At 48.0% G+C, this 23,208-nt stretch overlaps 1 protein-coding gene across 8 annotated transcripts in view; it reads right to left on the reverse strand.

Moving 5' to 3' along the window:
* Positions 1-23,208, reverse strand: part of Pde8b (phosphodiesterase 8B) — a 227,246-nt gene that overhangs the window by 44,150 nt on the left and 159,888 nt on the right. For 4 of the 8 annotated variants that reach the window (XM_016000316.3, XM_016000315.3, XM_016000313.3 and 1 more), the window contains exons 7-10: positions 20,905-20,983; positions 17,077-17,217; positions 15,475-15,563; positions 13,464-13,524 (exon numbers count right to left, since the gene is read on the reverse strand). In XM_016000316.3, the coding sequence (XP_015855802.1) occupies positions 13,464-13,524; positions 15,475-15,563; positions 17,077-17,217; positions 20,905-20,983 (370 nt within the window). The remainder of the gene's footprint in view (positions 1-13,463; positions 13,525-15,474; positions 15,564-17,076; positions 17,218-20,904; positions 20,984-23,208) is intronic. The other 4 variants (XM_076552078.1, XM_016000314.3, XM_042261646.2 and 1 more) reach the window with 2 other exon arrangements.

Here is a 23,208-nt window from a genome sequence, read left to right on the forward strand (position 1 = left end):
TAGTGGTTGTTCTGCTTCTCTGATCTTTCAGCTTTTACCCCAATATCTGGCCCCAGGTTTTATATTAATAAGACCGTTTAGCAATTCTTGTTACAAAAAACACTGTGGGGAATTAAAGCTGTATGATAATTCTAAGTAACTCTCTATTGTTAAGAAATTCTCAATAATTCTGCATTATTAAAAATAAGATATGGGGGCTGGAGAGATGGCTCAGAGGTTAAGAGCACCGACTGCTCTTCCAGAGGTTCTGAGTTCAATTCCCAGCAACCACATAGTGGCTCACAACCATCTGTAATGAGATCTGGCGCCCTCCTCTGTATACATAATAAATAAATCTTTAAAAAAATAAGATATAACTCAAATCCAAAAGATCAAAGAATGACATTTTAAAAGTTGTTCAAATAATGAAAAAGAAAGTCTGTATAAAGAAATAGAGAAATGAAAACAAAAGGAGAACATATAAAAACCAAATGGCAAAATGACAGACCTGTTCCTGATAGTGATATGAAGAATATGGTAATCACTTTTATCTAACTGAGACTGATAGAATATCCCACCCAACAAAAGAAGAACACAGCCTTTTCAAATGAATCTTTTTGAAATGCTGACTGAAAGAGACCTGCATTTGGCTCCAACAAAAAAGTTTAAGTGGATTCAAACAACACAAAGTATGTTCTCTGACAATAAATGGAAATAAATTAGGAATTTCCAGAAAAATATCTAGAAAATGTCTATCTAAAAAATTAAACAAACTCAAACCAAAATTTCTAAATAGCCCATGGACCAAAGAAGAAAATAAAAGGAATTTATAACGTATTGTGAACTGAAAGAGAACGAGAAGCTGAGTCCCTTCATGACACTGCATATGGGTTTCTTTCCAATGCTGGAGAAGGAGCAGCAAGGTGGGCGTGGCCAGGACTCCTCCCAGCTCTACCTGCCATGGCTTTGTGTTCGCCCATCCACTCCCTGTAATAAAATGGTACCACTGCCTTAGACTCTGAGTCTTTCTAATGAACCATAAAACAAACAGGCAGTCTTGGAGGCTCCCAAACAACATAACTACATTTCTGGGATGCACACAAAGTAGTTATTTCAGAGAGAAAGCAAAACTCGAAAGAAATGGAGAGCTATACTCTGCTCATAGACTGGAAGACTCAGTACTTAAATTCTGGTTTTCTCTAACTTCTCTACAGCTCCAGTGCATGCTTGTGGGGTAAACATTACAGATCTAATTCTGAAACTTATATAGAAATGCAAAGAACACAGGAAACCAAACTAGAGGAAGAACTTAAAATACCTGACTCTGAGACTTACAGTGGGTAAGAGAGTAGAAGTATGCAATTGGTGTATGGATTCATAAACTGAGCAACACACTGGCAGAGTCTGGAGGCAGACAGCACTATGCAATTACTTTCTGAAGATGCCAAAGTAATTCAGTAAGGAAAGTACTTCCAATAAATGCCTGAGTTTCAATTATCAGTTATCTTTATAGGAAGATACTAAGTTCACCCCGGTTGACACCATGAAAGCAATTCTAGATGCAATGTATATGTAAATGTAAAAGCCCAAACTTTAGTCCTTTAAGAGAAATATACAACATCTTTAGAACTCGGGGACAGGCAAACAAGGCCTCAGAAAGTCCTAACTCTCACACACTGACATAGTAAACTCCATCAAATTAAAAACCACTCAACAAAATATTGTTAAATGAAAAGAAAATAGCAGAAAACACAAGCAAACATATCTGGCAGTAGATTGCTGTATAACGTAGTTCAACTCAATAATAAAGACAACCTAATTGAAACGCCAAAGGCCTTCAATGGGCACTTTACAAAGTTAATAAACAAGAGACCAGCAACACATGGAAAATGTCTCAGTCACTGGTCCCCAGTGTGTGCACATCATCAGGTACTGTGCGGAGACACAGTTACAAACTAAATCCGACACACCTACCAATGGCGAAAATCACTCACGGCAATAGCAACTCTCGACAAGAGTGTGCGTGGCCTCTCCTGCTCACTGCTTTGGGGACTGTCAAATGATATAACTTCTTGGGGGGAAGAGCTGGCAATTTCTTAGAAAGCAGCCATGCACCGAGTCTGTGGTTTGGTGAGTAAAATGCTGGGCATGCTCCCAAAGGAAATGAAAATCGTTTACAACAAAGCATTTGGAAGACTGTTCGTAGCAGGTTTGTTCATAATAGCCCAAGAATAGAAACAGTTCAGGTGCCACCAATAAGACAACAGATAAACAAACCGGCATGTATTTACCCAATGGAATACTATTCCGTGATAAAAACTGAGTAGTGTATGGTGTATGGAGCCCATATACCAAAAAGCATAGGTCTTAAAAACATAAAAAATGCTTTACACAATATGTACATATTATATGACTGTTTAATCTATGATAGGGTGGAGGAGGAACTAGAGGATGGAGGGGCAGAGATCAGTGGAGGAAGAAGAATGAGTGAACTTCTAGAATGCCAGTGATATGCTTTGCCTTGTGAGGGGTCAGGTCACACAGGCATGCATATTGTCAGGAGACATGCAGAGGCACACTTAGAGTCTATCGACTCCTTTAAATGTTTGGGGCAACCAAATGACAGGCATTCACTGTCAAGGGCATGCTTCATGGGAAAAACTAGATCATTCTTTCCTTCCATGTTGGGGTCCTGGGAAATGAATCAAACCCAAGACCCGGGCATGGAGGCAAGGACTGCACCCTTCTCCTTTTGAATACATACAGGGGAATCCAGACATGAAACTAACAGGGTCCTACATGGATCGGCCTGCTTGAGCAAAGGCTCTGGAGAGAGAGGAGGAGGAGGCCAGGTCACAGGAGGGCCAAGGGGTAGTATGCTGGGACTCAAGACCCAGACAGACCTCGGGGCTTCAGGGGCTAGGTTCAATCTTAAAGAAAAAAGTAAATGGTCTAAGTGTCACGTTGAAGGGATGACACTGGGTGAGAGTGGGGTACACCAGGGAAGAGGGGAGCCTTTAGCTCAAGGGTTCTGGAGAAAATAGAGACTCTTCTGATAGAGACATGTAGGGGTCAGAGTCCAAACAGGAAACCACACTTTCTTCTGGAAATGCTGCTACCGAAGACAGAGGGTTAAAGGTCAAGTTCCCAGGAACCCAAGTGACTTCCATACCTGAAGTTACTCATTCCCCTGAAAGGACACAGAGGCTGCAAAGTCTACCCTAGTCTCACTGGCCCCAGCCAGTCCCCTGGAACCAACAGTCATGGTAGCCAGGGTGCAGGTTCAGCAACAATAATGATGAATGGGCCGTTAAGGCCTTGCAAAGCTTCCTGCTCCCCCTTGCCTTGCCCAGACTGCACCTCGGGGCCCTTAGGAGGCTTAGAAAAACAGAACGCTCTCCAGGCTGCCAAATGAATTTCCAGAATCAGAGGCCAAGGTCACAGCCAGAACGTGTGCTGTGGGACTGCACTCATGAGTTCACCCACAAGAACGCAGCCCTTTGCACAAGGCAGGGGTTGCAGGCTGTAGGACGCGCTCCTCCGCTCTCCAGCTTCCCCCAGGAAGGATGCAGGCATTCAGTAGAACACTGGCTCAGGTTCCCACCTTCAGGCCTGCTCACTGTGCTGTTTCCGGGCCCCTTCCTGCAGGCCACACCACCCCTATTCGGCAAAGTGCCGTCCTGGGACAGAACCTGGATGTTCCTGTCAACTGCCACGACGTTTCTGTCAGTGTTGGACCATGTATATACAACAGTGATCCCAAAGATTATACTAACTGATGACATGTGTGACCCTCTCTTGAGCGCATACACGCTATGACATTTGCACGGTGACCAAATCAGCCACCGGCGTGGCTCTCAGATGTGTCATTTCATTAAGTGCCATGTGACTCTGTGCACAGAATCCTGCGCTTCTGCAGATAATAGGGCAGACAGTTTGTCACCTGGAGCCCAGCAGTGACAGGCAGAGAAATAAGATTTGGAGTTTCAGCCCCATAGCCCACTAAAAAAAAAATTATTTATTAAAGATAATTTTAAAAAACAATAGTTTTAATGCCCCAAAGGGTTATGGGTGAATTTTTCAAATTTAAATTAAACAGCAAACTAAATAAATCGCACCCGTGCCATTTTCTTCCCTGTCATATATTGCAACTATGAAACATTTATGGTGAAAAGAAATAAAAAACCCAAACACCTGTCGGCTGAATCAGACAGCGGGCTTGGAGGGAGATGAGGATGAGTGGGATTTGCATCTGACTGTGTTGTCGGGTCAGGCGTGGGAGAAAGGGACGTGCTGGGACCTGCAGCCAAGGCCAGGGAAAAGCAGTGTTACAAACAAAAGCCACCCCTTTCCCGATACTTCCCAGGGCCTCGAGACACAGCTGGGACCCCAGGCAGGGTCTCATCCATGGTATTTACCTGCTCAGAGAAAAGAGCAGCTTCCCATGCTGGCCCACTGTAAGGCCAAATGACAGCTCCAGAAACCCAGGCTGGGCTCGTCTCTTAGGCCCGTGGGATGGCACAGGGCTTCTGGGTCCCAGGAACCGAACCATTCTTGGGCACTCTGCAGCATAGATTTATTTCCCTGGATGCAAACATCTACCCCACAGCCATTTTTCATGCCAAGGCCCAGGAGGAAGGCACACAGATGGTCACATTATGGTCCCCGTTCTTGGCATTTCCTCAATGTCTACTCCCCACTGGAAGTAGAAGAAACTAGTGAGGTCACATTGCTGCGGCCTGTTGGTCAAACTCTCCCCTCGTCTCCCCCTCTCTCATTTCCAGCAGGAAAAGCCCTGAACTCATAGAACCTGATCACACCTCATCACATCCTGCCAAGATTCCTCTTAGCCTGGAGTTTCCACCCAGGCAGTCCAATGGAATCCCTTGGGGAAATCTCAGGCACCGTCTTGTCCAGCCTGCACCCAGACACCCTCCCTCAGAGCCCCTGGGCCACGGGCATCGCCACTCTGTCATTTTCAACTCCCTAGGTAATTGCAAGCTGCAGCCAAGACCCGAGAGCTGCTGCATTAGACCCTCCACCTCTGTAGCCTGTGTCCGCTCTGGCTCCTCTCTGGGCCAGTGTCCTGTAAAGAAGTGCCTAAAGTCCTCTCCACAGTTCTTCCCGGGATGCCTTCTCATGGTCCCCTACAAATCCCTAAGCAGCTGGAGTGCTGTGTATCACCCATGGCTTGTCTTCTTCACCCCTTAGGTCTGGTCTATGCATGGTGTGAAGGACCCCATAGCACTTGTGGAAGGAACAGCACCCATGGGAACTAACCTTTCTTCTACTCCTACTTACCCCAAGTACACAGGTCACACCTGCCTCCCAGCCCTGGTCCTCCCAGCCCACAGCCATCGGATGTTGACTAACAAATAATAAGGAAAAGCACCACAGAAGCCACTCCTTCTGGCTTTAGGGACATGCTGGTCACAGCCAAGGTCTATGCATACAGCTTTCTTGGGTGTCCTTGTGCCGCACCCCGAATCCCAGTTCCCCTAATTAGCCAGAATGAGAGGCTAACACGAGATTTCTCCAGTGTAGTGGAAGAAACCCACGGAGCAGCAGCCATCCACATTCCCTTTCCCATGAGTGACACGGGAAGAGAGCATGCTTCTTGAAACTTTGCTTTTAGAAATCATATCTAAATGAGTCACACATGAGGGAAGGGCACGAAGCCTGTGTATAATCCTCAGCGTCGAGGGATGCGCTGGCTGTGGTCGGAGCAAAAGACACTTTATGCAAAAGAGCTGGCAGCACCATGGTGCGGGTTTCCGGTGTGGATTGGCTACCCATGGCTGAAGTGTGATGAAGGGAATGTGCTGTGGTTTGAAGGCTAACAGTCCCAGCCAGTGACAGGGTTTTGGAGGACTGGGAAACCGGGAGGGGGTGGAAGCTTCCTGGAGGAAGTGAGTCATTGGAGGTAGGCAGGTCTTGTAGAGCCATGCCATACTTCCTGTCTCCTCTTCCTGTTCTACCACGGTGTGAGGAGACAAGGAACATTCCTTCCATGTGGGCTGTATCTCTTCAAACTGTTAGCTCAAAGAGGCCCTCCCTCCCTCGCTTCTCCTCAGGTATCCGGTCACAGCAACACAAAGGTAACTCATTACGGAATGAACTTCTGAAACGCCACAGTCAGCAGTGACGATATGCTACCGCATGCCCGAAGATCCCTGGAGTGAGCTGCTCCGAGCCTCCGGCTTTCCCTCAGAGAGACCTCTGGGCACAGTTAGTGCGCTAACTCCCTCCCTCAGCCTTCCACATCTCTACACGGCTTGACAGGAACCTTCTTTTATGCACACCACAGAGCTAGGGCCCCATCCACATCCACACAGCGGTTTCCTTCAGTCCCAACATCCAGAGACAACAGTCACAATCGTGAAGCCCCTAGAGTAGGGCATGCGGAGAAGCTGGCAAAGGCTGCGAGTAGCCCTAGGCTGAGCCCCAAGTACATTCATAGTTCTTAACTCCCTGCTCTCCCTCGGCAAGGGATCTAGCCAAGCCTGGCCATGCCCTCTTCTCTTGATCTAGTTACCGTTGGTGTCTGCAGGGGACTACCCTCCCCATAAAGACACATTCCAACCACACTTCAAACCTGCATCTCAGTCAATGTCTCTTCATGACGTCATCCCTTGCTTCCCATCGAGGGTGACGAGTGCTCCCCACGACGGCTCCAAACAAACCCATGCATTCCTCTATAGCCATGCTTCTGACTACTTTGGGGGTGACATCATGACCTTGTCACTTATACTACGTGACACCTGGATGTGTTTCTTGACTGTTTCAAACCTCAGTTTTCTCAGGTGTCAAAAATGATGGCGCTGTCCTTACAGGGGCTGATGATGATGATGATAACAGGAGAGGACACGGGACAAATGAGGGCTGACAGAGCAAGGGTTACGGAGTGTCAGAACAACTCAGTGAGTTCAGTCACAGAGGCGCTGGGGACACAGGGACCTATGATGCTCCATGACAGAGGGCACATGGGCAGGGATATCCCCTTTAAAAATGCATCCATCGCTTGCTTCCTAGATGTCCTGGGGACTCCTAGTGCCTTCACAAAGAGCACCAGACCCTGGAGGAGGAGGACAGTGACATGCAGGAAAAGGCCTAAACCATAGGCTCACTGCAAAACGCAGGTGGCGTCATCTAACTAAGTCTATCATAATCTTACTGGTAGAAAGTGGAAGTCAAGAAATTCTGGCCAAGACTACTTTTTAAAAATAACTGTATTGTAATACACCCTTGTCATTTATCAGCACCTGGTCTGCGGGGGCCTTTTCAGCATAATGACAGATCTGAGCTGTGTAGTTATAAACTCCCCAGACCCTGATTGAAAAAAGGCACGTAACACATCATCTCTAAATACTATGAAAATTAAAATACTCCTATTGCAAATTCTATTGTAAATTACAACAACTGATCCTTACAAAATACTTTTGCTGATTTTTTTTTTTTTTTTTGGTCTGTAATGTGGTATTTTACATTAAGAAGTGAGTAGCACGTCCAGACCTTAGCAGGTCCTTCCTGTGAAGGGGAAGGACTCTTGGCAGGCTGGTTACTGGCTGCTGCTTTTCAAGAATACAAGCTTCCATACATTATATAAAAAGTCAGTGAACAAAACTCAGATTTTCAGGTCTTAGCCACTGCTTTGAGAAGCCAACACTGGTCCTTACCTTGTGGGTCAGTTGGTCTCTCTGTCTCTGCCCCTTCCCAATCTTGTTCCTAATGTCTGTGCTTAAATCTGTATTCAAATGGTTTCTTAATAAAGACCAACTTCTCTTCAGGTTGAGGGAATTGGTAGAAATTTATAATGGTTCAGATGATACATACCAAATAAAAGTGCAGTCCTTGAAATTTAAGTTAAATTTCAGAGCCAAGACTTCCCCAAACACCACCACAGCCTCTTAACTCTTGCTCGCTTAAACACACGAGAGAGAAACAGAGAACATTAACTTTTACAAAACCCGTTGACTTACATCTATCACACCCATTCCCAACCTGTCTCACCTCTCGTAGGGCACATTAACTTTTCCCTCTGCTTCAGCCTCCATTACCAAGGCTCACCTTGAGGAGCCTCCTTGCTGGAGCATGGTGTTACTGGGAAGGGCACGTATGGGTTCTCACAGAGGCAAAACGTAGTTCCCAGCTCAGACTCACAGTTCCTTCTCTGATTTTTTTCCCTTCATCTTCCACCACTGTCCAAGTGCCCTGTAAACATCTAGTGACGTGACAGAGAGGTCATGAAGAAAGAACAGAGGGGGCAAAGGAACCCCCTCAATGTTCAAAGCAGTCAACACTGCTTTGCCAGCCACAAGGCCTGAGCTGCCCTGACGTCTACTGGTGTAATGGACAGCTGTGTGAGCTGGGCCCTGAAGCCCCGCCCCTAGTGAGGCAGCTGTAGTTGGTACACCTGCCTATGACCTTGAGGTACCCGCCCCTGGGGTGGGGCCACCGAGGACCCTTAAGACCGGGGATGCATGCATGCCCTCTCTCTTGGCTACCTCGTGGTTTTGGAATGCTGAGATCTGGGACCAAGCTGTTCAGAGTGGGATGTAGCTCAGCTTTCCCAGACCCTATGATAAATCTCCCGTGGTTGTGAGTTAACCCCCATATAAATTCCTTGGATCATGAAATAGACTCTGTGGATTAATCCCATAATGCTGGTCTACTGTTACCTGAACAGTGACCTCCCGAGTGTCCTCAGTGGAGGTCCTCGGGTGTCTTCAGGTTACCCTCCCCTTGGCTAGGCGATGTACTCTCTCGGCATCAGACTATGGAGCCTCACAAAGTCTGTCACAACCAGCCTTATCAGCCACCACCACCACCAGACACTTTTCTCTCAGAGCCAAGACCTTCCATGCCCACAATCCTGCAGGTGCAACCACAGTGCCCCCACTGTCCCGTCTGTGTGCCCCTTCCCTGTTCTGTGCCTGGTGCCCTCAGCACCTCCAGCTACCAGGCACTCCATTTGGTGCTCACAATGTGCTGTTCCAATATCAGAGGCCTTTCCTCAAATAGTTTCATATAAATAAATATATACGGCCGCTAAATGGAAAAATGTGGGTCATTTTGTTGATTTAGTGGCTTTTTCCCCAAACATGTCAACAACTATTTCAGGACACCTGCTTGCTGCAAGTCACGTACATCTAAACTCTGCCTCGGGGTAGCAGACCAGTGACAGAGAGCTCACTCCTAAATGGGCGTGGCCACTCGCAGAGGCCACTGAAGTTACGGTAGCCTTCTTTCCTCAGCTGTATGGAGTCACACTTGGGCGTGCACCTTGAAGAATATGCAGATATTGTTTGTAATGCCTCATGAGACATTAACGGCTTCATATAAGGGTCAAACTCAACATGGAGTCTGTTTGGCAGGCGGAGGCCTGGAGGGTGAAGTCCGTACTCAAGACAGTCCTTTTGACTTTTAAACCCAGCACAGACTCTGTTCTTGGACCGGTGATCAGTCAGCCATCAGCCAGGGCTAGTTGCTGCCCCTGAGCCTTGAAGCCAGTCACCTTTGCCATTAGATCTCAAATAAGAGGGTGCTGGGGCCACCCTAGAGGACATTCTGACTTCACAGTTCTAGCAATGTCCAACCCCCACCCCCCCATCTGTACCTCAAAGTAAGGTTTTTATCATCATAGGCTTGGCCGCCTCAGCTCTCGTTGCTGGCCCCACTGTTCTCGAGGGAGCTATGGCTAAGATGATGTGTTGTTGACACTGTGTCCCCCAGCATGAGTACCCAGGCTGGTGTCTCATTGTAGTAGAAGTGCTGAGGTTTCCCAAGTGGCCCAGCTTAAAGGGGTTTCAATAGCTGCTCTCCATCCCGAGGTCAGGTGAGTGGAAACAAGAGTTCTTCCGCAAAGGGAGGTGGAGGTGGGGGCTGAGGGGGTTCTAGAAGTAGGGACCCCACTGTCTAGTTCTGCGAAGCACTGTGTAACATTGGGCCAGAGTGGCTGCCTTCCGGATTCCATCAACGGCCAACCTGGATGGTTGATTAGCCGGAACGTTTCCTCGGAGCCTGGCTGCTTTTTTCCTCCCCCTCCTCACAAATACCCACTGTGGAGTGTCTCTCCAGAGAGCTCTGCTCCCTGACTCTTTAAGGAAATTACATCCTTGTGGGACGGGAGACAATGGCCCCTCCCCAGTGGCTCCTCCATGGCCCCATGTGTCATATTGCTGCAAGAAGACTGATGGATAGATACTGCACACTGCCGCCCTGTCCTCCCTCACGCTGGCTTCCAATGCTTTCTCCCCGCGGATTCAAGCACACCGACTTTTGCAATCTTATTCACATTCACCATATTTTCCCAGTCGAGACTGAGAGGAGCGAGCAAGCACTCAGGTGTGGAGAACCAGCAGTGAAGAGGCCCCTCTGCTTCCAACAGGCTTCCTGCCTCAAGGCCAGGCCCTGGGCCAGTTCAGGAACAGCTGGCAGGGTGATGGCTTCCACGCCCCACCCCCCACCCCCATTCAAATCTGCCTGGGCCCTGGCTGTGCAGGGCTGGATTCCTGTAGTTCTACCCATGGTTTCTTATTTGGAGTCTGACCTTGTGAGAATGAATTAAGGGACTTAGAGTTTTAGATGCTTTATGTGGCAGTAGAAAAAGACTCTGAGACAGGATGCAGGGGTGACATGAAGATAAAGGATGTCCAACGTCTGTGGGACTGGGTAAGTCTGAGAATTGTCTGGGAAACCTAAGCTGTGAATGCTCGAAGCAAGTGGGAAATGCAGGGAAGAAAATTATCTTCTAGAACTGAAGTCAGCAAATACCTTCTTGTAAAGAGTCAGACAGTCAATACTGGAGGCATTGAAGGCCCAGGTCCTCCATGCCCCAACAGATACCTTCTCCAGCCTCCCCAGACCTGGGGTTTGGTACCTATCCAGTTTAAGTTTCTCTCCCTCTGGGCTACACTTTGTTTAATCGGTTTACCTGGCTTCTGGGTGCCCGTGATGAACACATGTCTGGTGAGGCTCTGGGGACAGCCTATGTGAAGGGAGCAGGCACGTGTGGCAGACACATCTCGCTGAGCTTCCCAGCCTCTTGGCAGAAAGCTCAGGGCTCAGAGATGAAAAAAGAATCTTTGCAGCTGGACAAGCATGACCAGAAGTGAACTGCCTGGTACACGGCTCCATTCCCTGTTCAAATGGGAGCCCATGGGTTGACTCTGATGTCAGGACTGGACCCCAGAAGCAGCACCTCAGAACGAATGCCTGCAGACAGTCTGCTCTGCCCTCAGAGCCCTCCCCGGCCCGGAGCCATCTCCATGGCTTCAGTCTTCTTTGGGGATAAAGAAAAGTACTGTAGCCAGCCAGAGGGACAAGTTGCTTTATTACTGGAAAATCTAAGAGTCTCTTAGGCCTGTGCAGCACCATTAGGTGACGTCAATGGCTCAGGAGATCCAAGCTCTGTGTTTTCACTCTGCTCAGAACAGCAACTGATTCATGGTGGCAAAGGGGTTTCTATTTAGAGCTGCAGAGGAGAGGCAGCCTCCGTGTCCTGGCATCCTATGCTAATGGCCTGCCCGCTCCCTGTGGGCGGCAGGCAGGGTTCACAGGAGGCCAGGACTGGGATACTCCACTGCCCCCAAGTTAACCAACAGCCCCAGGCCTACCTATGTGCTGGCAGCTGGGCACACAAAGCCTGCGACGCTGCTGGAGAGGGGAAGGCCATTGAGTACAATGACAGCCACGACAATGCGGAGGGAGACAAAGCCAGAACGGGGCTTTGGGGGTCTGGGAAGACAGGGCTACCTCATGATTCTTGGGCTGAGCCGTGAAGGACCAGTAGAACTGGGCGATGTGGAGATACAGGGACTGATAATAGGGGCACTGGAAATCGCTTCACTAGATGAGAAAGACAGGAAAGAGCGGCGTGAGGAGGAGAGATGGGACCTGCCTGACTTTCAGCTCCATCCCTTGCTAAAAGGCAAGGCCATGAGCTGACCTTGACGTTGCATAGAGCCTGACCTGGAACCTCTGCCACAGCTTCTGTGGGAGAAGAGCATGCTGGATTTTGGACATCAGTTGTCCCTGCTTAGTTTCTGGCCTGAGAACGGATGGGACTAAGTCGCCCTGTCCCCTCTGGGGGTCCAGAGGCTGAAAATGGTGGCCTGCACCTCTTCACATGTATATGGAAGTCCATCTCTAAGGGGACACACCAGGATTACATGTCCCTCTCCCTCTGCTTATCGCCTCCCATGCCAACCTCATTCTTCCTCCTAATGTGCCTCAGTGTGGCTGTCTGATGGTGCTTTTTCCCTGTGACAATCCATTCACTTCCTTTCCAAGGCTGTGTGCTATTAACAGAGTCATTCCTGACCCTGATTAGGTTCTCAGTGGGGAAGGACACATTTTGGGTTGGACTCAATCTTATGAACTAAGCATATATCACAGATACTTTTGACATCTGGGGCTCCATGAAGGTCACATGATTCAGCTCCTTTGCCCCTCTCTAAGAGGAGCCCTGGGGGCTTCTGTCTTGCTGCCTGCCTGCTTAGCTCCTCACTTGGCCACACCTCATCCTTCCCCTCATTGTCCCCACTCTGTGAGGAAAGGATGGGTTATACCCCAGGTGCCTTCGAAATTCCTAAGAGACACTTGTCCCTTCTTTGAAAGCCAAAGTCAAACGTCATATTTTATGCATTAAAAGTAGCTCATTAATAACCATATTTATTTCATACGTCATAGTCCACAAATTATAAGGTATGAGATAGAAACTATATGATCAAATAGTAAAAATATAAATCTCATAAAAATTCTTCACACAATACTGTCACATTATAAAACTCCCTTAAAACATTCTTCTCTCCCTTTTTTTTTTTTTCCGAGACAGGATTTCTCTGTTAGTTTTGCGCCTTTCCTAGAACTCACTTTGTAGCCGAGGCTGGCCTCGAACTCACAGAGATCCTCCTGCCTCTGCCTCCTAAGGGCTGGGATTAAAGGCGTGCGCCACCACCGCCCAGCTCCCTTAAAACATTCTTAAAACTGAAAACTTGCTAAGTTTCTGTCGCTTCAGAAGACAGCACTCAAAATGCACGGACTGCTCTCCATGATGTAATGTCAGGGGGAAAAAAAAATCACAGTACTAATTTGGAACGGTTCTTATTTTGGCTGCGAGCTGGAGGAGTGAATGCTCACATGCATAGATACTTTTCATTTGTTTAAGAAATGAAGATAGGAAATGGAACATTTTTTTTTTCCTTTCCTTTTTGGTTTTGAGGAAGAATCTTATGTCCCCATAAAACGTACTAGCCTGGAGAGAGCCGTGAGGCACAGCATAACCAAAGCGCCCTCCTAACAAAGTGAGACAGGCTGGTGGAGAACAGGATTTAAAAAAAAAAAAAAATGCCTGCCAGAGGTCTCTCCCGACACACCTTCGACAGCAATTACAGGAAACTATGGAGAAGGAAAGACAAGCAGAGAATGGGGGAGAGTGACGCACGGGCAAGCTGACAGGCGGCAGAGGACACCGAATACCGTACCTGTTTGTTACTGTCACTGGCGCAACACAGCTTCTTGAGGGACACAAAATGCCTAATTTTCCTGATAACATAAACAACCAGGGATTAGTCAGGAAGAGGGCGGATGCAGTGAGGCAGGCAGCACACGGACATGACAAAGCTGAGCTCCAGGCCCTTCCCCGTGCAGGCCTGGCCACGAAACCTCCTTCTCCTCCAGAAGCCTGGCCTCCCTGCCACCCCAGCTGGTGTGGCCACCCCTTCCTCCCCGACAGCTGCCTGACTGCTGGATCTCTTCGGGAGAGACTGACAGGCTATCGCCGGACGTCGGCTCTAATGCTGCTGGCCCCAATATTTCATTGCCTACGTGAAAAGCAAAAAGACTCATTGGGACAGGGACCGCATTTCACTGGTTGCTGTTTCTCTTTTAAACATCCTGTGTGGCACACTACGGTTCACTGTAATGACGACACTGGTGGTGGTCTTTTAATCCTACTGCTCTGCACGCTGCGGTTCATCAGAAGGATGGCATTTTTGTTTTGTTTTGTTCGTTTGTTTTTCAGCCAGAGGGGGGAAAAATCCTCTGATTAAAAAGTCATGAACTGAGTCCAGGAACTTAGCCTGTGGTCTTGCTCATTATCACAAGGGAGGTAGGACAAAAGATGCCCGGTGCCCCAGCCCATGCAGGTCAGCTCGAGGCAGATTTTCACCTGAGAGTAAAGCTAGTGAAGTACAGGATTTAGGAGTGCACACCCCAGATGCCTCTGAGCACCCCTTCCTCCCTGTGTCTTCCTTCTTCCTGGTTCGCTTTACCCTGGAGGATTCTCTGACGAGAGCATGGGAAAGCACTCATGGGTCCTATCGTATGAACATCACTCAGCCAGGAGGGGTAAAAATGTCCCTATTTTTAATCGGCATTGCCTCTGAGAGCTCACTGTCTACAATTAGGGGAAAAAAACACACACAAAATCATGTCTGGATAAAAGGAAGTCTTTCCCTCATCTGAAAAATCAGGAAAAAAAAATTATTCTGATAGAGATTGATCAGGCAAGAGCATGTCGCCTCCACTCTGAAGACCCACCATTCTAGTCAAACACACAGAAAAGGACTTGTGTGTCCTTTTCCCAAGAAGACAGTCTAAGGGTGGCCATAAGGACAATGTGACAGCCTCTGCCGCTGTTGGGATTGCTAAGCTGAGCTAGTGTCCAGGAGCAGGCAGCCTGTCTCCATGGTGGACAAGCCTTGTTTAGGAGCCTGTCGGGACCCACAGACTCCAGAAGCCAGCCAGAGAGGAGATGCAGAAGCAGCACTAGGCTGTGGCCTCTTAAGTGACCAGAGAACAATTTCCAAACTAATCCAGCAAGGAAAACTGGAGAGAAACAACCTTAGAATAGATGGGCGATCTTGTGGAGTCGGCTGGTTTTCTAATCCCATAATGATCTGAAATTAACTCAGCTGGTCCTGGGAACTACATGTGACATGGTTATCTGGTTCCTGGTAACCACTATCTTTTTTCTTCACCAATATGTCACACATCACCCTTATAAGGTCAAACCACTAGGTAGCATTGACCTTCATACTGGTTGCAAGGCTCATCAGTGGGATATAGTTAGGGGTCCCATCTGGCCCACCTCACATGAGCTCAGAGTCAATATGGAACAAACTGGGGCCTCAAAGAGAGAAGGTCGGCACCCGTAGGCTGAGGGCAGAAGCCAGTAGTGCTGGCCGCTGTTCACTTGCCGAGGGGAAGGACAGCCAGAGACCCTGAGAGGTGTCGGGGACAATGGGGCCAATTCATGAGCAGGTGGATAGCTGGAGAAAAGGCTGATGCCACATGAAAGACCATGAACAGGAGACAGGGGTCGGGGCAGAGGGAAACCATGTCTGGAGATGGCTGCTGGCCACGTCAGACAGGGCAAATGCTATTGTGCGTGCTGTCCTATGCCTTACAGTGGCATTTCAGCGTGCCAGACGATGCCCCCCGAGGGCCTGAGTCCTTATCTGCAGCAGAGAGATGGGAAGAGGTTGCTCTCACCCTCCTTGGCCAATCACTGGGGTGATCTTCACGTGCTGTTGGATGCTGTCCCCGGATTTCCGTCTGGCATAGTAAACCCCCTGCCACTCCTACATGGACAAAGAGAGCTCTTGAGATCCTTCTGTCGAGGCCACATCTGCTCCCCCACTGCGTCTTTACATGCCGAGTCAGCACTTCCCACGGCCTTCCATTGCACGTCACCAAACTGCTGTACGGTTGTACCCACAACAACGTTATCAAGATCACAATTTCCAAGTGTAAGAGCACCAGGCCAGCATGTACACCACCAAGTTGCCCATCCTGAGTTCCAGGACAGCTGGCTATACACACCAGCTGGAGTTCCCTCAGGGTGCCACCATTGTCAGAGTTCAGTAGCCAGTCTCAAAATCTTCACCACAACCTGTGGGCCTGATATTATCATTCTTCACTTACAGATGGGTAAACTGAGGCTCAGAGAGTCCGACTACCTTGTCCACACAGGGACACAAAGGATCTGTTCATAACTGTGTAATTCTTTTATCCTTCTCGAAGTACGTCAGCTCTCTGGGGTCCTAGGGGCCTCCCCCGCAAGAGTCACTATGGTCCCTTGCAGTTTCCATAAGATGGTACCAAGGGAAGGGTAATATTCCTGCTGCCACAGGACCCTGGGAACTAGGCCGGAATAAAGAGGCAGGAAGCCTCAGGGTGGGGAGTTTTCTCCACTGTTTCTGGAAGGGTGTAGATAACACTGAAACTGAGGTTCCCTGTGGCCATATTTTGCTCTCTCTTGTATATGAAGTGAATAAAGAGTGTTTGCTACATGTGGCTGGGTTATTTTGGCAAAAAAAAAAAATGGAGTAGTTTACAATATCCTGTTTCATTTTTAAGTCCAATAGATCTGATTTTACAAGTAATTTGGACATTCTTATAGTCCAGATTTATTCTACCCCAGCTAGTGATCCCATCTCCAGTGAAGATGAAGCTAACGATTGCACAGCGCAGAGAAGAAGACAGCCAAACCCTGTGGAGAAGCATTAGATGCCTCAGAAGAAGCAAGAGGTCGCTGCAGCTGTGAGGGAGGAGAGCGACTGCCCAGGAAACATCTCTTTCACCTCCACTGTCCTGTCTGTCACCTCCCCCAGAGGAAGCAGAAAAGTACAGAGGTTGGGGCAGGGAAGGCTGGGAAAGAAGAGTTACCCATGGATAGTTTACAGGAGTAAAGAGAGCAGTGGGAAGACGGAAGATAGCCGACTAAATCGACAGGGCCTACCTACCAGTCAGTGTGGAGATCAGGTCCTTCCAGCCCCGCCAAATACCAAGAAGCCCAAAAGTGGAAAGCAGCTATCTGGGGGTAGAACCCTGCTTAGGGATGCAGTGCTAGGATAGGTGAGGTATATCCATGCAAGGGGTCAAGTGACCTGTCAGAAAACAACCAGCTCCTGCATTATCATGTTGGCATCAACAATTAACCCGTCAACTCCTTTTGCAAACTGCAAACTGAAGTTCTTTCACGGAACTTTGATGCTACCAAAGAAGTCAGTCTTAAAGATAAAAAACTAAAACATCCAGAGGGCAGGGGGGACGCTAAGGGAGGAGTGTGGACGAGCTGTTGGTTCCACCCACCTTTCCCTTCTTGATGCACGTATTGATGGTGTCCAGGAGGTCTGCCCGGTTCTTGTCACTCTTAGGTAGGTCAGCAAGCTCTTTCCCCAGAAGTTCCCCTTTGTGGTAGCCCATCATCCTCTCAAAGGCAGGGTTGACATACTGTGAGGAGGAGGGGTCACAGATCAGTGTGCCCTACAGGGAGGCTGTGGGGACACAGGTACACAGAGCCAAAGGTCCCCCGGACAATGCTCTCTAATGCGGTGCTGCAGGCCCCTCCTCCTTCATCTGGTAGGAGCAGTACCCTCACACATATGGCAGTTTATTCATTCACCTGACATCCTGGTCCTCTATGAGAGATGCAAAGAAATCTCAGCAGGAAAGGAGCAGGAAGCCCTCAGCTAATAGCCCTGGCCTCTGGCGGATCTTATTTGCTGTCCACCACCTTATGAAATCAGGAACCCCTCATAGGAAATCAGAAATAGGAAGATGGCTCGTTTTGTGGCTTGGTGGCACAGTGCTTGCCTGGCACATATAAGGTCCCCCCGGGCATCACTAAATGACAAATAAGCCGACACATACTAGTCATCAAGTTGCATCTTGTTAGTCACACTGTGCAAAGCAGCTGTCTGTCGTTACGTGCCTTTCCACTTTCCCTATCTATCAATCGATGCTATGGTTGGGAGCACTTTGACCTAATGTGGATAACAAATGCAGTCAGCCTATAGGGCCAGGACATGCTCTTTCAGTGCTGGGTTTAGGGTGGGCAAGGAGAGAGGATGCCCGCGGTGCGCTCAGAGGTCAGCCGATTCAGAGGGTCATTGGCAAACTTCTGCAGGGGCTTCTGGGAGTTGGAGCGACTGCCCTATCTGGCCCCAGGCTCCAGTTCTCCACCAATTTCTTTTTAAAGATCACAGTCACCACATGAGCAGCCGCAGCCGCCGAGAGAACAAGTGGCGGCCGATGTGAGCACGTTGCACCTGGGTCAACAGTGGCTTTGGGAAAATTTTCCATCCATCTGCTGCTTCAGAAACATTCTCACTAGCCATTCCCACTCTCCTCTTGGCTAGGGTAATCCATCAGGAAGTGGGTAATGCAGGGACACTCGGGGCAGCAGGGGAGGGTATTCCCATGGGAGCAAAGCTTCTATGAACCCATCAGCCCTAAGAGCTGAAGAGATGTGGAGGAATCTCTGGCTATCAGACACTATGGGAGCGGCTGAGAGGGAGGAGGTCCTGACACCAATCGTCATGACCTCCAGATCCCGCTCAGCCTGGCACTTCCATGGGGCAGGCACTGCTATCCTTGGGCATGGCAGGAATCACTCCCATCATGGCTGAGCTGATAGCAGGTCTCCCTCTAGGCTTTCCCTTACCTTCTCTGTCCCTCATTTCTCCCCCACCAACTCCAATGTGCCTCTTCCTTCAGGAAGCCGTCTTTGACCTTGCTCAGTCTGAGTTGGTGCCATTCCTAAGGGCTCCCACAGACTTCTGTGTAGTTAATTCTAATGAATCACATAGAACTTGAAATTTGTCTTTCTCATCGCACACTGAAATCCTCAAGTATGAAGGCTAGAGCTGTGTTTGGAGACACATTTTCAGCAAACACCCACTGGGTAAATGGGTACTTTTCTTGATCTGTCAATAGTCTCCTACATTGTCATATGTGTGGACTCTGTTCTCCCATTCTGTAAATCTGAGTAATGGTTATGGTTCTTATTTACATTGGGGATCCTAGAACCTCAGAATTCAGAGGCCTAACAGACATGATCGGAGCCAATGCACCTAAACTCAAACCCTTTGGAACCATTAGAAGATGACGCCATTTCTCTGCTCCTCTCTCTGTTCTTTGTTTTTGTTTTTCAACTGCAATAACACTCCCTGGCTCCCGGGGTTGTTTTAAAGAGATCAATGAGTATAAAATGCTGACAACTGTGCTGGCACATGGGCAGCACATGCGAATGTTTTCAGAGCCAATGCAGAGAGATGGTTCACGTGGAAGGAGGCGTAGAGGGGCAGGGACAGATAGACTGATAGGTAAGATGCTGTTTCTAGAGTTGAAGTGTATCACCGATGCCCACAGCACACGGCCATCTGTTCCAGTGCCCTGAGATGGGGCGCTGATGTGAATCAATAACATATGTGTTCTTGATGTGTCATCCTGAAACCCAGGTGAGGGTCAGCTGAGTGTCCCCTCCACGTGACATCCTCTGTTCTGCTTCTCCTTCCTTCCTTCCTTCCTTCCTTCCTTCCTTCCTTCCTTCCTTCCTTCCTTCCTTTCGCTGGGACAACTTATTTCAGGATCCAAGATCCCCTTTCAGTGCAGCGGCTTCCCCTGTGTGGGCACCAGCTAGCCTCACACTTATTTCTTTCTGTCCACGGAAGAGACTGGAGCGAGGGAGATGATGTATGTCATGTGATACATCACCGCCTCACTTCTCCCAGGGATTCAAGTTTGCTAAGCACAAATTGTGGCCATGGGGTGAAGGACTCGGTTCCTGTTCAGGGTGGAGAAGGCATGGGAAGGCAGGGCTACTTCTTTCTAATCAGTTCCGAATCACAGCCCAGCTTCCCACCATGGAGTAGGGAGATGCAAAGCCCACGTCCTCACGAGCAGAACTGAAGGGCCCTGTCTGCATGTGAGCACAGGGCTTGAGCCCAGCTTGCTGTGTGGTTTCGTATACGGAGCAGTGGGTAGGAAGTGTACACACAGCCAGCAATGTCCAGAAGCCTCTGGTTTTATTCCCAGGGACAGTCAAATATAGTCTGACATATAGCCCCAAATGAAGCCAGGCAGGCAGGCTTTGGAGTCAGAAATAGGGCTAAGGAATTTGACACCAGCGCTCACGGCTTGCTTCTTGTATACAGTCCTCTCCTTTGCTAGGTCTCCGTATTCCTCAGCTGCCTTTCAAAGGTACAGAGCTGAGCGGAGACTATTTAATGAAACTGCTCATGATAGGGATGAGGTGTGGGCCCTGGAAACATGAGCAAGGCATGCCTGTGTGCGCAGTGGGGACGTCAGAGGGTTCAAAAGGAGGTCGACGCCACAGGGGCCGTGGTGTGCTGGTCACTGATAAAAGCAAGAGCTCCTCAGTGATCGCTGCACACCAGTTGAGTCAGGCCAGGACTAATCAGTAGACTGGGTACATTTCAGAGTACTCTTTACGGCACGTAAAAGATGCATTTCTTTAGAAAGATTGCATTAGTATTAAAGTGCTTTATAATAGAACCCCAATGGCAGGTGAATGGTTTCTTTTAAGTATTCTACACCCATAGCCACTTAGAAGCATTTGTTCAACAACCCTATGTGAATACTGTCTTTACAGATGGCCCCAAATTTTCTCCCACCTCTACCTAGGAAATAACAGGTTCTGATCTGAATAAGTTTCTCCTATGGGAGCTAGAGAGAGAATGGTTAAGAGCACTGGCTGCTCTTCTAGAGGACCTGGGCTCAGTTCCCAGCACCTACACTGGGCAGCTTACAACTGCCCATAACTCAAGCTCCAGGGGTTCAGACACCCTCTCCTGGATTCTACAGCAGGCACCCCCACATACATGTTCACACACACACACACACACACACACACACACACACACACACACACACACACGAGCGTGCGCATGCACACACATACACTTTAAAAATAATAAATTATAAAATAACTTTTATTCTACTTTGAATAGCCAGTTCTTAAGTTTATCAGTAGTCATCTCATACACTGATTTTCCTTTCTTCAAAAAAATGTGCAAATATGTGAAAATTATGGGAAAGTATTTGAAATAAAGAGGTGGATAAATGCCAAAAGGCTCCTTTTTTAGTGTTAATGATGCAAAGAGCGTCTTCCCATACCTGAATCACATGATCATCACTTGTTATTTCTATGGCTTCGTGACAGTGGTCTAATGCTGTAAACACTGAGTTACAGGCCCTGAAAGAGGCATAAGATGAGGGTTAGTTGCATACAAACATCCTCTGCACTTTGTTAATTTAGCAACATGTACAGACCCCGGAGTCACTGGCACTATGTATTCTGTTGCTGTCACGACCCAATGACTGGCATTCCCTCAAGCCTTGACATTTCAATACAATGTATAACGCTGCAGTAGGGTCACGGTCATGGTCACGGAGAAGGTCACGTTCCCATCAATTAGAAGACCCTAGCCTGGCCCGAAACAACCTCGAGGTAGTCTAACCTTTTGCAACACAGAGAGAAACATTTGTCTTCCTTTTCTTAGGTTTGCAACGCTACTTGGCCGCCAGCCACACCCACCGGGATGAAGAAAGGCAGGGGTGGAAGGTGGCTCCGAACTCCCCTTGTCCAGTTTCTTTGCGCCTGTACAGCTTTCTACCTGGCTCCTTCCGTGCGGACCTCCCCTGTGTATCTGAGATATTAGAAATCAGACTCCAATTGTGGTTTTCAGTTAACTAGCTTCCCCATAGAAAACAACTCCAAATTCATTAAGTTCTGTACTAGCCAACACAACAACCACCTGCTATTTAGATGGACTGTTTAGAGAATCCCAGGGAAGGTTTTCTTACACAGTGCAAAGAAAAAAAAATTTAAAAAAGGAAAATGTTGATTTATGGGATGTATATTACTTCTTGCAGGGAAAATTCTTCACTGCTATTTTCCTACCATGAGGGAGTGTAATTTGCTGCCACTTTGACCTATTTGTTAAGAAAATGACAGTGCCCTGGGTGAAATTGGACTGTGTTTTCCCAGCTACAGGATTCTGGGCAGCTTCCAGTTTTGCTTGTTCTTGTTTTCCCCATCTACAGAATTATTGTAAGAATATGTATTTCATGGGGTTTTGTAACGGCTGAAGCAATGGATGACTTATGCAGGCATTTCTCAAAGCACCTGGGACCACATACGGAAGAATACAGTGTGGTAGGTATTACTGCTCATAAGATCACAGAGTCATAGTGCTTTGTTCTCTGAAGCCTCCAAAGAAAAGAAAAACTAATTGTAACCTATCTTCTCCCTTGAGTCTATCCAAATGGGACTCGTCACAGCAAGCCAACCAGCCTGCAGGCAGAAGGACCTCAGCCCACCGAAGGATGATGCTTGTTTCTATGGATGCAGAGATGAGGCTACGTGCAAACGGGTAGGTAAGACAAGCATCCATGCTCTGGTCAGCGGGACAGAGAATGGGACTCACCTAATGCCACTGACAATCCTCATCCCTGCAGGTCATTTCTTTATTCCAACTGCCCACCCAATAAATGTGTACTGCATACTGTCTACCTCTACCACCACCACCGCCACCGCCGCCAGTGTTTGTAAACACATTCCATAAAATCAGCAAAGCATCCAAAGAGGATGCTGAGATTGTTATCACCGTCATCACTGCACTGCCTCTTGAGGGGCAAGCAAGAGCCAGGCTTTTATCAAAACAGACACCTGGTCTAGATCGAACTCAGCTCCATGGGAAAGCCGTTCCAGAGACTAACTACCTTTCAGAAGTGATGCATGGAGACACAGACTCCACGTAGGCTAATTTGTCAACTTTGAGAGCTGGGTAATTAAGTTCTAATGAACACATCTTGTCAGGCTCCTCTCTGGCGTGGGGTTTTCCAGGAGGTTAGCTGTACATCTCAACCAAATGTGCAAACAGGTGCTGCAGACGTGATCATTCTGTCTGTGCTCAAGGCAGTTCTTAAATAAGTCTAAGAGCTTTCAACCTTACATTCCTGATTATCCATACAACTTAAACTCTTCAGTAGATATAATGCCCAAAGGACACAGGAAATCCCAATACTGCCCATTGACACGAAGGGACAGTGTCAGGAACAGGAACAACAGTGTATTCTCCTTCCTATCTCCACCACGCCATGAATGATCAGCTGTGATATTTGGGCTTTTCAACTTCTTTAGGTTGATGGCTCTATTTAAGTAAACCCACAGAAAAAAATGGGGCAGTCAATTTGAGTCATGTTCCTAGAACCACGGAACCTAATTGCTTGTATTAATTATTCATACTTTTCAGGCAGAAAACTGTAGCCTTATTAGTTTCTGTTCTTGGGAACCATGAATTGCATCTCAGATGTCCTTAATTTTTATCCTTAAGGTTAGAGGTTAGAAAATTGGGAGGAAAAAAGAAACAGAAGAGAAGATAATGGGTAATGTAATCATTTATACTGTGCCTTAAG

Source organism: Peromyscus maniculatus, chromosome 15 (genome assembly GCF_049852395.1).
Source record: "Peromyscus maniculatus bairdii isolate BWxNUB_F1_BW_parent chromosome 15, HU_Pman_BW_mat_3.1, whole genome shotgun sequence".
Taxonomy (NCBI): domain Eukaryota; kingdom Metazoa; phylum Chordata; class Mammalia; order Rodentia; family Cricetidae; genus Peromyscus; species Peromyscus maniculatus.